A 12216-nucleotide genomic window follows, 5' to 3' on the forward strand; every position below is an offset into this window, starting at 1 on the left:
TTTACTTTGAAAAATGTGAACACACAAACATGTCTTGTGCTATTATGTTTTTTGGGGGATTGTGGGTAATCTAATGTTTTGTTATGGGTTCACATTCTTGGATTTTCTGTGTTCACAGTTGATTTGCCATAGTTTTTTATTTTGAAAAAAAACACACGTCTGAACATGACCGGTTTGTGATGTAGGGAGCTGACTTTACTGGAGTCGACCAATCAGCTTACGTTTGGGGCAGGGGGGGAAGCGGAGGGGGCGGAGCCTCTAGAACTGCCAGCCAGTCAGAGCAGTGACTCTTTCTGGCCCTAAAACAGCCTGCAGCTCTTCAGGTGGGAGAATAAAATATATTTAGTTATTCTCCCAACAAAAAAAAAAACAGCTGTTTCTCAGACTGAAGGCAACGATCTCAAACTGGAGGAAAAGTGAAAAACACTTCTCCTTTAAAATGTTTTAAAGCAGCGCCAGTGTGTTGCCTACACACACACAAATGTGTTGAAAATGACATCAATTCTCATCAGCGTGAGCAAAGGTCAGAGGTCAGGAGTCTGACCCGATCAGCTGGAAGCACAACAGCGACTCCTACTCCGAATAAATGACATGAAAGTAAAACTATGGAATATTACTGAAGTTAGCAGGTTTGTTTTTGGACACATGTTTATAAAACTAACAGATTTTCAGGATGGGAATGTCTGTTTTCTCTGGATTTAGCTGAATCTGATGCAGGGTAAACAGATACAGATTCTGATTTTCATGTTGACTTCGTTTCGCGACTCTTTCATTCAGGCGGTTTGGAATCATTTTGGTTTTCTCTCGGCTTCATGAGCAGCAGTTTCAGTAAAGTGACGACAGTGAAATTCAACTAATAACGAGTTGAGAGAATGAAAATAATCAGATGATAAAGATCTTTGTGATTTCCCTCAGATTTCGGCTGCTCGGTGGAAAACGTCACGATCGACACTTTGACATTTTGTGTTGGCTGCAAAAAACTCAACACAATTCAAACTGGATTTCTATTATCAGATGACATCAGAGTTTGCTGAAAATCAGTTATTTACTCAGTCTTTCACTTTACAGAGTTTTCTTTACATAAATATTAGTAACTTGGCAGATCCGTACTGGATTAAAATGTGGATGCAGGATCTCCATCAGTAACACTAATCCAGTTCAAATAGGGATTTTGTTTATTTTTGTCTGTTTTCCTTCAGTTTATTAAAGTGATGGTTAAGTGATGAAATCCATTCAAAACCGACTGTATAATTAAAGAAATGCACAGCTGTCAATCTGTTTTTGTTAATTATTGTGAAAATGACTAACCATCAGCAGTGCGTGATGGAAGTAAAGACAGTGCAGCAAAACATACAGCAACTTGAGTTGTGGTGATATGTTGGGCAACATTACCGGCAACCGGCAACACAGAGATCCCACTGACTTTTCCCAAGGGAGCAACAAGTTTCAATATGATCAATGCAGGAGTGTAGAGGCAATGCTTTGGATTAAGTTGCTGACAAAGTTGCTTAAAACAGTTGCCCGGTGCATGTTGAGCTTCAGAAGAGCCAACATGGCGGAGCGAGGTGTGTAGTGTTAAACCAATCAGGAGCAAGAGAGCGTCGCCTCTTAAAATAAAACAAAATAAAAAGTGAAGCTGGCCCATCGCTCATCATTCAAGTCTCCAAACAGAATCTAAAAAATAAAGCAAAATAAATACAAAGCAACATGAGTGTGTGTCGTGTGTTCTGCAACACTGAAGTGAACAGTAACTCAAAGACCCAGTTCTCCCAGTTCTCCCAGTTCTCCCAGTTTACCGTCTGCGTTTCCGTTCAGGAAGCGACCGACTCGTTGTGCTTCAACAAATCAAAGTTCTAGAAATACAACGGGAGGCTCCGCCCCCTCCGCCGCGACTCTGGAGTTCATGGAGACGTCCCAGAAATAAAAAAACTATTCAAAATATTTTGTATAAAGCGCCGGCTCCCGTCTGCAGGAGCGGCAGCTGGATCCAGAAACCAGATGAACACTTCGTCACTTCGTACTGAAGCTGCAGCGTCGGCTCGGCCTCGCGCCCCGCTCCGCGGCGGCCATCTTGACAGGTTGCAGTAGCGCGTCTTTAGTTGCGTTCACGTTGTTTCAGATTGACTGTCGACTGGGAAAAACCTTCACGTCTGCCTCCGAGTGGAAATTACAAGCAGGACATGTGGGAGTTTTCTCCCACATTTCCCTCTTGGTGTCGGGAACTTTGTCGCCACAGCAGGAAACCATGGCGGCCGGCGGTCCAAGGTGATAAAAATCAGTTCTCAGTTAAATTCACACCGATCCAGTCGGCCCGCTGCTGGGAAGCGAGCGACAGCTGCTGCGGTTTGTTTGTGGCGGGTTCGGCGTGTCGGAGGTTTCCGGAGGTTATCCAAATCCGGTCCAGGAGAGTCCACTTCCTGTCTGAGTCCAGGCTCTGACCAAGTCCGCTTATTCTAAACTCCACATGCAGTGAAATGCTAATTCAGGGTAAATACCAGACAGTCACAGTTCTGGTTCTGGTTCTGGTTCTGGTTCCAGTTCCGGTTCCCGGTTCCGGTCCTGGTTCCTAGATGGACTCGATCTGCCGCCGGACCTTCTCGGAGGCCAGGCGGTCGAGGGAGCGCTGGCGGGCGACGACCACCAGGGCGAACAGGACGCTCAGACCCAACATGGCCGCCTCGAACTTCCAGAACAGATGCTCCTCCATCACTGTGGAGCGACAGCTAGGAGAGGAGGGAGGGAAGGGAAGGAGGGAAGGAAAGGAGGGAAGGAGAGATAGAGGGAAGAAGGAAGAGAAGTGTTGAAGAAAAGGAAGAAGAGAGAGGAGAGTGGTGTGGAGAGAAACAGAGAGAGAGAGAGAGAGAGAGAGAGAGAGAGAGAGAGAGAGAGAGAGAGAGAGAGAGAGAGAGAGAGAGAAGTAGAGAGAGGGAGGAAAGGAGGGATGGGAGTGGTAGGGAGGGAGGGAAGGAGTTAAGGAAAGGAAGGAGGGAGATAGGGAGGGAGAGAGGATGAAAGAGTGAACACACACACACACACAGAAACAATGTTAATTTCTTCAAAGAGATCAGAGCTGTGGTTGAAATCAATATCATGATGAGCATAAGAATTGTTTTTCATCCCATTGAACTGAATGATGATGTCATCGTGTGACGACAAACAAAACCGACATTTTCAAATAATATTCCTTCAAATGTTTCACAGAGTTTTTAAATAAAAGCAGCTTGTTCTGGTCTCCGGACCGTCGAGCGATCCTCCGACAGACCCGACACCAGAACGCCGAGTCGCCGCCCAGTCGCTCACCTCTTGTACTCGTCTTTGTTGGACTTGGTGCAGTTGACTCGCTCGATGTAGCCCGTCTGTCCGCAGGCCGCCCAGGACTTCTGTCAGAGCACACACACATCAGCATCTCACTGAGGAAGTTACCTTCTTACAATTATAAACCAGTGATCGGTCTCCTCTGTCTCACTCCAGTAGTATTGTTAGTTCTAGTGTTTCTCCACATTAAGACTACATTTCCCATCAGCCCTGTTGCTTCCCACCCCCCCCCTCCCCCTCCCTGAAGAGGATCAACATGTTGGAAGTGATTTCTCCATCTTCCTTTCCCTCCTTCCACCATCTGCTGCCAGAAACTCTTTCAGCTTTAGAAGAACAGAAGAAGAACCTCTTCCTGTTTTGTGCCGTAAAGATCCAGCAGATTTCCCTCAGATCCACCAGGTGGAGAAACTATGGAGGATGTTTACCGTCATGATACTGATGACTCTGCAGTAATGTGCTAATTAGGCATGGGCCAATATTCAGTATTATCAAATATCTTGATATCACTAATATTATGAATAGCCTAGAATTTGTATGTAATTTACGATAAAGGAAATAAAATATCAAAATATTATTATTTTTGATATTTTGGCAGGAAAGTATTGTGATATAAAATTTTTGATATCGCCAAGCCTAGTGCTAATGATTTATTGATGGTAAAATGATCTTTAAAGAAAGAACTCTTCTCTACTTAAAAACAAAGCAACATTCCTCTTAACGTCTTGCATGTGATGAAGAGTGTTCAAAGGACTAAAAAAAAAAAATCACATTTCTGATGAAACTTTTTATGATGAGGCAGCATATTAATTCTTCTGCCATCTAAACAGTACATGAGACAATCTACTGAAAGGAGAGAGAGACCGACAGAGAGTGATAGAGAGAGTGATAGAGATAGAGTGATAGAGAGAGTGATAGAGAGAGAGTGATAAAGTGATATAGAGAGTGATAGAGAGAGAGTGAGAGTGATAGAGATAGAGAGAGTGATAGAGAGAGAATGATAGAGTGATAGAGAGAGTGATAGAGAGAGAGTGATAAAGTGATATAGAGAGTGACAGAGAGAGAGTGATAGAGTGATAGAGAGATAGAGAGAGTGATAGAGAGAGAATGATAGAGTGATAGAGAGAGTGATAGAGAGGTTGTGTGGACTCACAGCCTGGAAGGCGCTGCAGTGAGCGCACTCTGCTGTCACCACAAACTCCTCCCCCAGCCAGCAGGGGGCGACCAGCGGCCGGCCGGCTGAGGACAGACGGAACATTCTCAGATCAGTGTGATGCACTTTGTTTGTCTCCATGGTTACGGCTGGAATAATAACAGTCGGCCTGGACTTTGTGATAATGATTATTAGACTAGATGGTATTTTATATCGACGCTGTGACTGTTTTTCATCCGCAGCAGATTTTCTAAATGAAAAGTTGCCGATGTGGAAACTAAAATGGCAAAAACTGATTATGATTCAGATTATCTGCAGTCAGCTGTCAGGTCGTTACACCGCCTGAATACACAAAACATTTAACTGTCTAATCTAATTAAAACCCATCCAAACTTTAGTCAGACAGACAGACAGACAGGCAGTCAGTCAGTCAGACAGACAGACAGTCAGTCAGACAGACAGTCAGTCAGTCAGACAGTCAGACAGACAGTCAGACAGACAGACAGTCAGTCAGACAGACAGTCAGTCAGTCAGACAGTCAGTCAGTCAGACAGACAGACAGACAGTCAGTCAGTCAGACAGTCAGTCAGTCAGACAGACAGTCAGGCAGTCAGTCAGTCAGTCAGTCAGACAGACAGTACCTGATGTTTTCTCCTCACTCAGCAGAGCGGCTCCAAACACTCTGAAACACACAAATGTGCAGGTTAGACGTCACCATGACGACCGGCAGGCGTCACAGCGTCACCATGGAAACAGTCAACATTCTCAAACTTCTAACCCTTAAAACAAAGTGAAGGCCTGCATGGAAACCCTGATAACGGACCCCCCTCCCCGTCCGGACCCCCCTCCCCGTCCGGACCCCCCCTCACCTGAGGGACACCAGGCCCCAGAACAGGGCGTGCAGGGCGAGCGCCCGCGGCCTGCAGCACGCCACCGGGATCCGACACTCGCTCTCCATCAGCCTGCTCCTCCACCGGCCCGCCGCCGCCGCCACGCTGCTGCCTGACTGCTGACTGACTGGTTTACAGACTAGTTTACTGACTCGTCTACTGACTGGTTACTGAGTGCTTTACTGACTGACTGTTTACTGACTGGTTGACTACCTGTCTAACTAACTGCCCCAGCGTCTGTCTGTCTCTCTGTGTGTCTGTCTCTCTGTGTCTGTCTCTCTGTGTCTGTCTCTCTGTGTCTGTCTCTCTGTGTCTGTCGCTCTCAGTTCAGTCGGCTGATTTGCAGGCTGTTTCTTCTGTCCGTCCAGCTGCTGGCGAAGCGGTCAGAGAGGGAGTGAGTCCTCCGTCTTTATTTTACAGCTCTGCTTCACACCGGCCAACTGCTGCAGCCTACAGGAGCAAACACACACACACACACACACACTTTACACCTGATCACTGACACTTTATTCAAGTCAAGACCTGGAAATCACCAAACTCTTTTTGACCTGTATAGGAAGCTGCGGTCTGTCTCTGGTCTCACATGACGAGACAACCACAGCTACTGGCTTCCAGTCTGGATCAAGTCAAGTCAGGATTTATCAGATAAGAGTCTTTTGCAGTCACGTTTACAAACCCAGATCTCTTTCTGTACCGTGGACACTCTGACAGGACAACACACAGCTGCTCACTGTCGTTAGAATAAAGCTGACTGTGTTAGCAGCCTGTATTCCAGTTAGCTTCCAGCTGAAGACTGGGCCAGATCAATGCAACTGGCTAACATTTAACTTCCAGGGCCGTTGTTTACATTGTTTGGTGTCGCACTCTGATGTTATCACCAGGATAAGACGTGTAAAGACTTACAAAACAAACATGTCTGTTTGCCATTAGTCCGCTAGCGGGCTAAGCGAGCTAACCACACGATCCCTGTCCTGAAACACAGCAGATATCTCATGTTGAGGTGAATTCGTGTTTTAATGCTAACGTTAGCTCGTCACCATAACGTTACGGCACGGTGTGTTAGCCGCTGCCTCGCTAACTAACCAGCCAGCTGTTTGGTAGCTAACGCTATCAAGCTAACTGCATTGTAAATTCATGTTAAGAGCTAACGTTAGCTAGCAGCTCCGGTCCGACACTCACCTTACTCCGCTGTAACACTCCGCCTGGTGAACTGAAGTAAAAACGATGTGAAACCGGGACGAGCCGCCGGTCCTCGTGCTCGACTGTCTGCTGACAAACAGCTGCCCGTTAATATCGTCTGATAACGGCTTTCTCTCTCCGCTGTTCCCTGTGTACCTTCGGCCCGGCCAGCGCCATCTGGAGTATCACTGTCAAGCCAGCAACAGTATAAAGAATACCACTTCCTGTACACGTATTTAAAAATAAAAGCCCAGTGACGAACATATTGTACAACGTTGTCCACAATACAACTTACAATATAATCTTGTTATGTATTTTACAGCATTTATTTCGTTCTATATTCAATAAAATGATCCCACTGAGATTTCCATTCGATTTCTGTCGTTTTGTACTCCCCGGTATTTACTTTTTTAAAAACATGACAAATTTCTGTTTTTATTTTGAAGGAAAGATGGCGTCACTTCCGGTCATGTCTCGGCTATCTCCGGCTGGCTTTGCGCAGCGACCTGGGTGTTGTGTTGGAAATGTAAACGTTGGATGAATAGTTACAAACGTCATCAAAATGTATTGACAACGACCTCTGACGTCAACTCCTTTACTGACCCGCCTGGAAAAAAACGTTGGAAATAAAAAATGTAGAATAATTGAGGCAAAACAAAGAAGACAGTAAGGGCAACAACTACAAACTGTTGTTTTATGCGACGAAATGAGGAGACATGTCGAAGAAAATTGTGACAACTGAACTACATTTCCAACAGCCAAAGTTTTATTACGCGGCCAGATATGTTGAACATGGGATTTGAAGTTTCAAAGCCGAAGTTTTTACAGAGTCTCTCCTGTAAGAAAACAACACATCCCATAATGCACTTCCAAAGACATCCAGAAGGTGGGCCGTGTCGGGTTGCAGCCAGTCGGACAGTGAGTTGACTGTACATTAAATCTGGTCAGTAAGTATGTTCATGTCAGGGGGAGCTAACGGGGGTTCGGGACCCGGACAGGGACCCGCCGGGCCCGGCTCCGGTCCCGGAACCCCCAGAAAGTTCAGCGAGAAGATCGCCCTGCTGGCCCAGAGACAAGCCGAGGACACGGCGGCGTTTCAGGAGCTGATGGTGGACATCACGACCACCAGGGTGAGTCCGGTCCAGACACCGTGCCGGGCCGGGCCGGGCCGGGCCAGGCCAGCTTAACGTCCGGTTCCACCTGACAGTCAGTTCCTCTCACAGTTAGTTAGCGACCTGTTGCTTCAGTTTTTCGTCTGTCTTCGGGAAACTCCGGGCTGCGCTGTCCGTCTCCACCTGTCAGCACACCGAGGCAGCTCGTCCGTTAACACTGTTAGCTAGTTAGCGGGACGGTTAACTAGCTAGTTAGCAGCGACCTGTTGCTTCAGTGTCTGTCAACACGGCCGACAGTTAGTTCATTAATCTGTTAGCTAGTTAGTTAAAACCCCGGGCTTCACTCGCTCCTCTGTCTGTGTTCATTTGTCAACACGACTGACAGTTAGTTCATCTGTCAGTTAGATAGTCAACTGACCTGTTAGATAGTCAACTGACCTGCTGCCTCTGTTTCTACAGCAGGGATCCAGAGAGGCTTCACTCTGCTCTCTGGGTTCACTGTCAACATCACGCCGAGTTCATCTGTCAGCAGTCAGATAGTTAGATAGATAGTTAGTTAGTCAGATAGTTAGTTAGTTAGTTAGATAGTTAGTTAGTTAGTTAGTTAGATAGTTAGTTAGATAGTTAGTTAGATAGACAGTTAGTTAGATAGTTAGTTAGTTAGTCAGATAGTTAGTTAGTTAGATAGACAGTTAGTTAGTTAGTTAGTTAGTTAGATAGTTAGTTAGTTAGATAGTTAGTTAGATAGTTAGTTAGTTAGTTAGATAGTTAGTTAGTTAGATAGTTAGATAGTTAGTTAGTTAGTTAGATAGTTAGTTAGATAGTTAGTTAGTTAGATAGTTAGTTAGTTAGATAGTTAGATAGTTAGTTAGATAGTTAGTTAGTTAGATAGTTAGTTAGTTAGATAGTTAGTTAGTTAGATAGTTAGATAGACAGTTAGTTAGTTAGTTAGTTAGATAGATAGTTAGTTAGATAGTTAGTTAGATAGTTAGTTAGTTAGATAGTTAGTTAGATAGTTAGATAGTTAGATAGACAGTTAGTTAGTTAGTTAGATAGTTAGTTAGATAGTTAGTTAGTTAGATAGTTAGTTAGATAGTTAGTTAGTTAGATAGTTAGTTAGTTAGATAGTTAGATAGACAGTTAGTTAGTTAGTTAGATAGTTAGTTAGATAGTTAGTTAGTTAGATAGTTAGTTAGTTAGATAGTTAGATAGACAGTTAGTTAGTTAGTTAGTTAGATAGTTAGTTAGTTAGATAGTTAGTTAGATAGTTAGATAGTTAGATAGTTAGTTAGTTAGTTAGATAGTTAGTTAGTTAGTTAACTAGCTGTTGCTTCTGTTTTTCAGTCGTTCAGAGGAAACTGAGGCTTCACTCTGTCTTCTGTCTGGTTTGACTGTCAACTGTGGCTGGAAGATATGGAGAAAATAAATATAGAATAGAATGCAATAGAGTAGAAGGGGATAGAATACAATGGAATGGAATAGAATAGAAAGGAAAGGGAATAATAGAATAGAAGTTAATAGAATAGAATGTAATAGAGAAGAAGGGAATCGAATAGGAGAGAATAGAATAGAAGGCAATAGAATAGAAGGGAACAATAGAATACAATAGAATAACTTCTATTTTCCCGGGAGGGAACTTCAGTTCTAGCAGCCAGCAGTTAAATAACATAGACAGTAAAAAACAAACCAACACAAGTTAAACACATGAAGGTTATCAGTAGTGACAGATTAACACACAGTGAATTAAAGTGTGCCATCTCAATTAAACCTAGAAATCTGCCGGTGAGTCCCAGGATCTCCCAGGTCCTCCTGAAGACTTGACCGCCACTAACAAGTCGTTCACAGATCTTTCATCACTAGTAACTTCCTGTCTCTGTGTGGTCACTTCCTGTCTCTGTGTGGTCACTTCCTGTCTCTGTGTGGTCACTTCCTGTCTCAGCTGCAGGTCCAGAGGACTCGGCAGGTCGGAGGCGGCTCCCTGCCCAACGTCAGCCAGATGAGTCCAGCAGAGCTGCAGGTCAGAGACAGACTGAGACTGAGACTAAATCTGAAGCTACAACTAATGCCTACCATACACTAGAACAGTGGTTCTCAACGTGGGGTCCGGGGACCACCAGGGGTCCTTGAGAGGGTTCCAGGGGGTCCCCAGCAAATTGATAAATTGTTAAACGTCGCCATTATTTCATTTAGAAGTTTACACATTTAGAGAATGTAGAAGAATGACTGTTTTGATCATAGTTTCACTCTTATCTCTCTACCTACAATACAGACAGTCATGGAGTTCTGGGCAAAATCATATCTAACAATAATATTTTCAGATTTGGGATCCGAGAAACAAAAGCTCATCAAATGGGGGTCTGTGGCCCTAATGCATACTAAATTCGGGGTCTGTGATATGAAAAAGGTTGAGAATCACTGCACTAGAACTTTTAAAAGACTAAAGTCTGACACCCTCTCACATCCAGCTCACATCTAAAGACAGTGTGTCTTAAGTCACTGAGTTTTTAGTCACAGACTATAAGATTTTGCAAAGACTGCCTACCATACACTAGAAGACTTTGAAAAGACTTTGAAAAGACTAAAGTCTGACACCACTATTTGCATGAGCCAAGACTAAAGACTTCCGATAATATTAAACATGTTTGATTTTATCGGAACGTCAAGACGAGAAAAAGACGGACTTAAGACGGCTCGGACTGAGTTTTCTGACCTCACACCGAACGATCGAGATGACGGGAGCAACGCCAGCAAAACTCTCAGGATTTTATTCCGACACTGGAAATTTGTCTGCGACGGTGAAATCGCTTGAAAAGTCGTTTGGTGTAAGGCTGAGGCTGAGACTAAAACTGAGACTAAAACTGAGATGAAAACTAAGACTGAGACTAAAACTGAAACTGAAACTACAAATAAGACAGAAACTGAGACTAAAACTGAGACTAAAACTGAGACTAAAACTAAGACTAAAACACGGTCCTAAACTGAAATGAAAAAGAATAGAAAACAGACTTCCACTAGAGCGTCCTGCTGCAGTAGAAGTTCTGTTACTTTGCTGATAATTGACTTGAGTAGAAGTAAAAGTTCTGCTGTAAAAATCTACTGCAGTAAAAGTAAAAAGTGTCTCAGAGTAAATATTTATAATGAAGAATCCCAAGCTGAGCTGTTGAATTTATTATTATTTATTTATTCATCTTCTTCTCTGATTTGACAGAAACATTTCACTGAGAAAATCCCTCCTGCGTTCTATTGTTCAAATAAAAAATATATTTGACTTTTTCCGTTTCTTCTGCTTCTCTTCCTCTCGACCGTCGATGTCACTTCCTGTCTGTCAGGGCCGGCCCACCTGCGGCCCGGACGCAGGACGCCGTCAGCCAATAGGAGAGCGGAACCCTGGAGACGGGCGGGTCAGCTTCCCCGTCCGGCCAATCAGACGGCATGTATCCTTCAAAGTGTTAATTGATCGATTTGATTAGAAAAAACACTTAAAAAATACTAAATTAAAAGTATTTAATGTAATTCTACTTATATAATATTGTAATACATAAATACACATCTGAGTGTGTAACAGTTAATTTAAATAATAATGTAAAATTCTAATATATAAACCCACCTGTGAGAGATTAATTTAAATATTATACTACCATAAATAATCTAATATTATAATAAATAAACACACATCTGTGACCACAACACACCTGATTTAAATATTAACTCGTTAACTGAAAGTCGGCTCATCCTGGTTCTCATGTCGCCAAGCAGCCGCTTTGTTTACCTGCTGTTCAAGAGGAATACTCATCAATGATTAGTTATTGATTAGAAAAGAAGGTTTCTTTTCTTTAATGTTTGTGTTGTGTTTATTTATTAGTGTTGTGTTACTGCCGCTCCGCGTGGCAGTAACACACCGCTAATGAATAAGTAATAAGTACTAAACTAAGTAATAATAAAGTAATAAATAAAGTAATAAGTAATAAATAAAGTAATAATAAAGTAATAAATAAAGTAATGAGTAATAAATAAAGTAATAATAATGTAATAAAGTAATAATAAAGTTTTTACTGCGTCAGTTTCTCTGTGAAACCAAAAAAATACCAAAAGTACCAAAAGATAAAAAATAAATTTTCCAGCTTCACAAACACTTGAGAGATTTATTTGCTTTTCTCAGTTCCACATCATTATAAAAGAAATCCTGTGCCGGTCAGACTCAGACTTGATGGGCATCTGACATGTTATAGACTAAATGATTAATCGATTAATTGGGGAAAAAAGTAGTAGATTAATCGAAGATGAAACTATAATGGTTAGTTGCTGCTGAGTCAAATCAAGTCCAGTTGTCTCTGATCCACTTGACAAATGAAAAGACCGAGGAAGAGAAGTTCAGTCAGGATTAAGAGTTTGGATTAACTAAATCATCTAAATTAAAGGATTTAAAAAGTATTAAAATGTCTTAAATCCAGTTATGAGGTCTGATCTTCACTGAACACAGCTGGACTTCACGTCCTCATGTCCTTTTTCTTTTCTGATTCTGCCTGTTTTCACTAAACTGCTTTACAGCTCAGTTCCTTCATTTTGGTTT

The 12216-nt window shown here is 42.8% G+C and overlaps 2 protein-coding genes across 3 annotated transcripts in view; one reads left to right on the top strand and one right to left on the bottom strand.

Annotated features, from left to right (window-relative positions):
* Positions 1–1268: 1268 nt before the first annotated feature.
* Positions 1269–6701, bottom strand: jtb (jumping translocation breakpoint). 2 transcript variants are annotated; one of them, XM_071922286.2, is made up of 6 exons: positions 6535–6701; positions 5335–5805; positions 5107–5147; positions 4466–4551; positions 3301–3377; positions 1269–2723 (listed from the first exon to the last, which is right to left on the bottom strand). In XM_071922286.2, exons 2-6 carry the CDS (start codon positions 5421–5423, stop codon positions 2567–2569), a joined length of 450 nt encoding a protein of 149 aa, XP_071778387.1. In that variant the 5' UTR covers positions 5424–5805; positions 6535–6701; the 3' UTR covers positions 1269–2566. The 2 variants fall into 2 exon arrangements, with proteins under 2 accessions (XP_071778387.1, XP_071778386.1); XM_071922285.2 differs by having other exon boundaries at positions 3301–3380.
* A 747-nt stretch (positions 6702–7448) lies between these two features.
* Positions 7449–12216, top strand: part of LOC139929412 (uncharacterized) — a 19024-nt gene continuing 14256 nt past the window's right edge. Inside the window, exons 1-3 of the mRNA XM_078290210.1 lie at positions 7449–7664; positions 9586–9663; positions 10976–11080. Of these exons, the coding sequence (XP_078146336.1) occupies positions 7488–7664; positions 9586–9663; positions 10976–11080 (360 nt within the window). The 5' untranslated portion in view covers positions 7449–7487. The remainder of the gene's footprint in view (positions 7665–9585; positions 9664–10975; positions 11081–12216) is intronic.

This window comes from Centroberyx gerrardi, chromosome 19, assembly GCF_048128805.1.
Source record: "Centroberyx gerrardi isolate f3 chromosome 19, fCenGer3.hap1.cur.20231027, whole genome shotgun sequence".
Classification (NCBI taxonomy): domain Eukaryota; kingdom Metazoa; phylum Chordata; class Actinopteri; order Beryciformes; family Berycidae; genus Centroberyx; species Centroberyx gerrardi.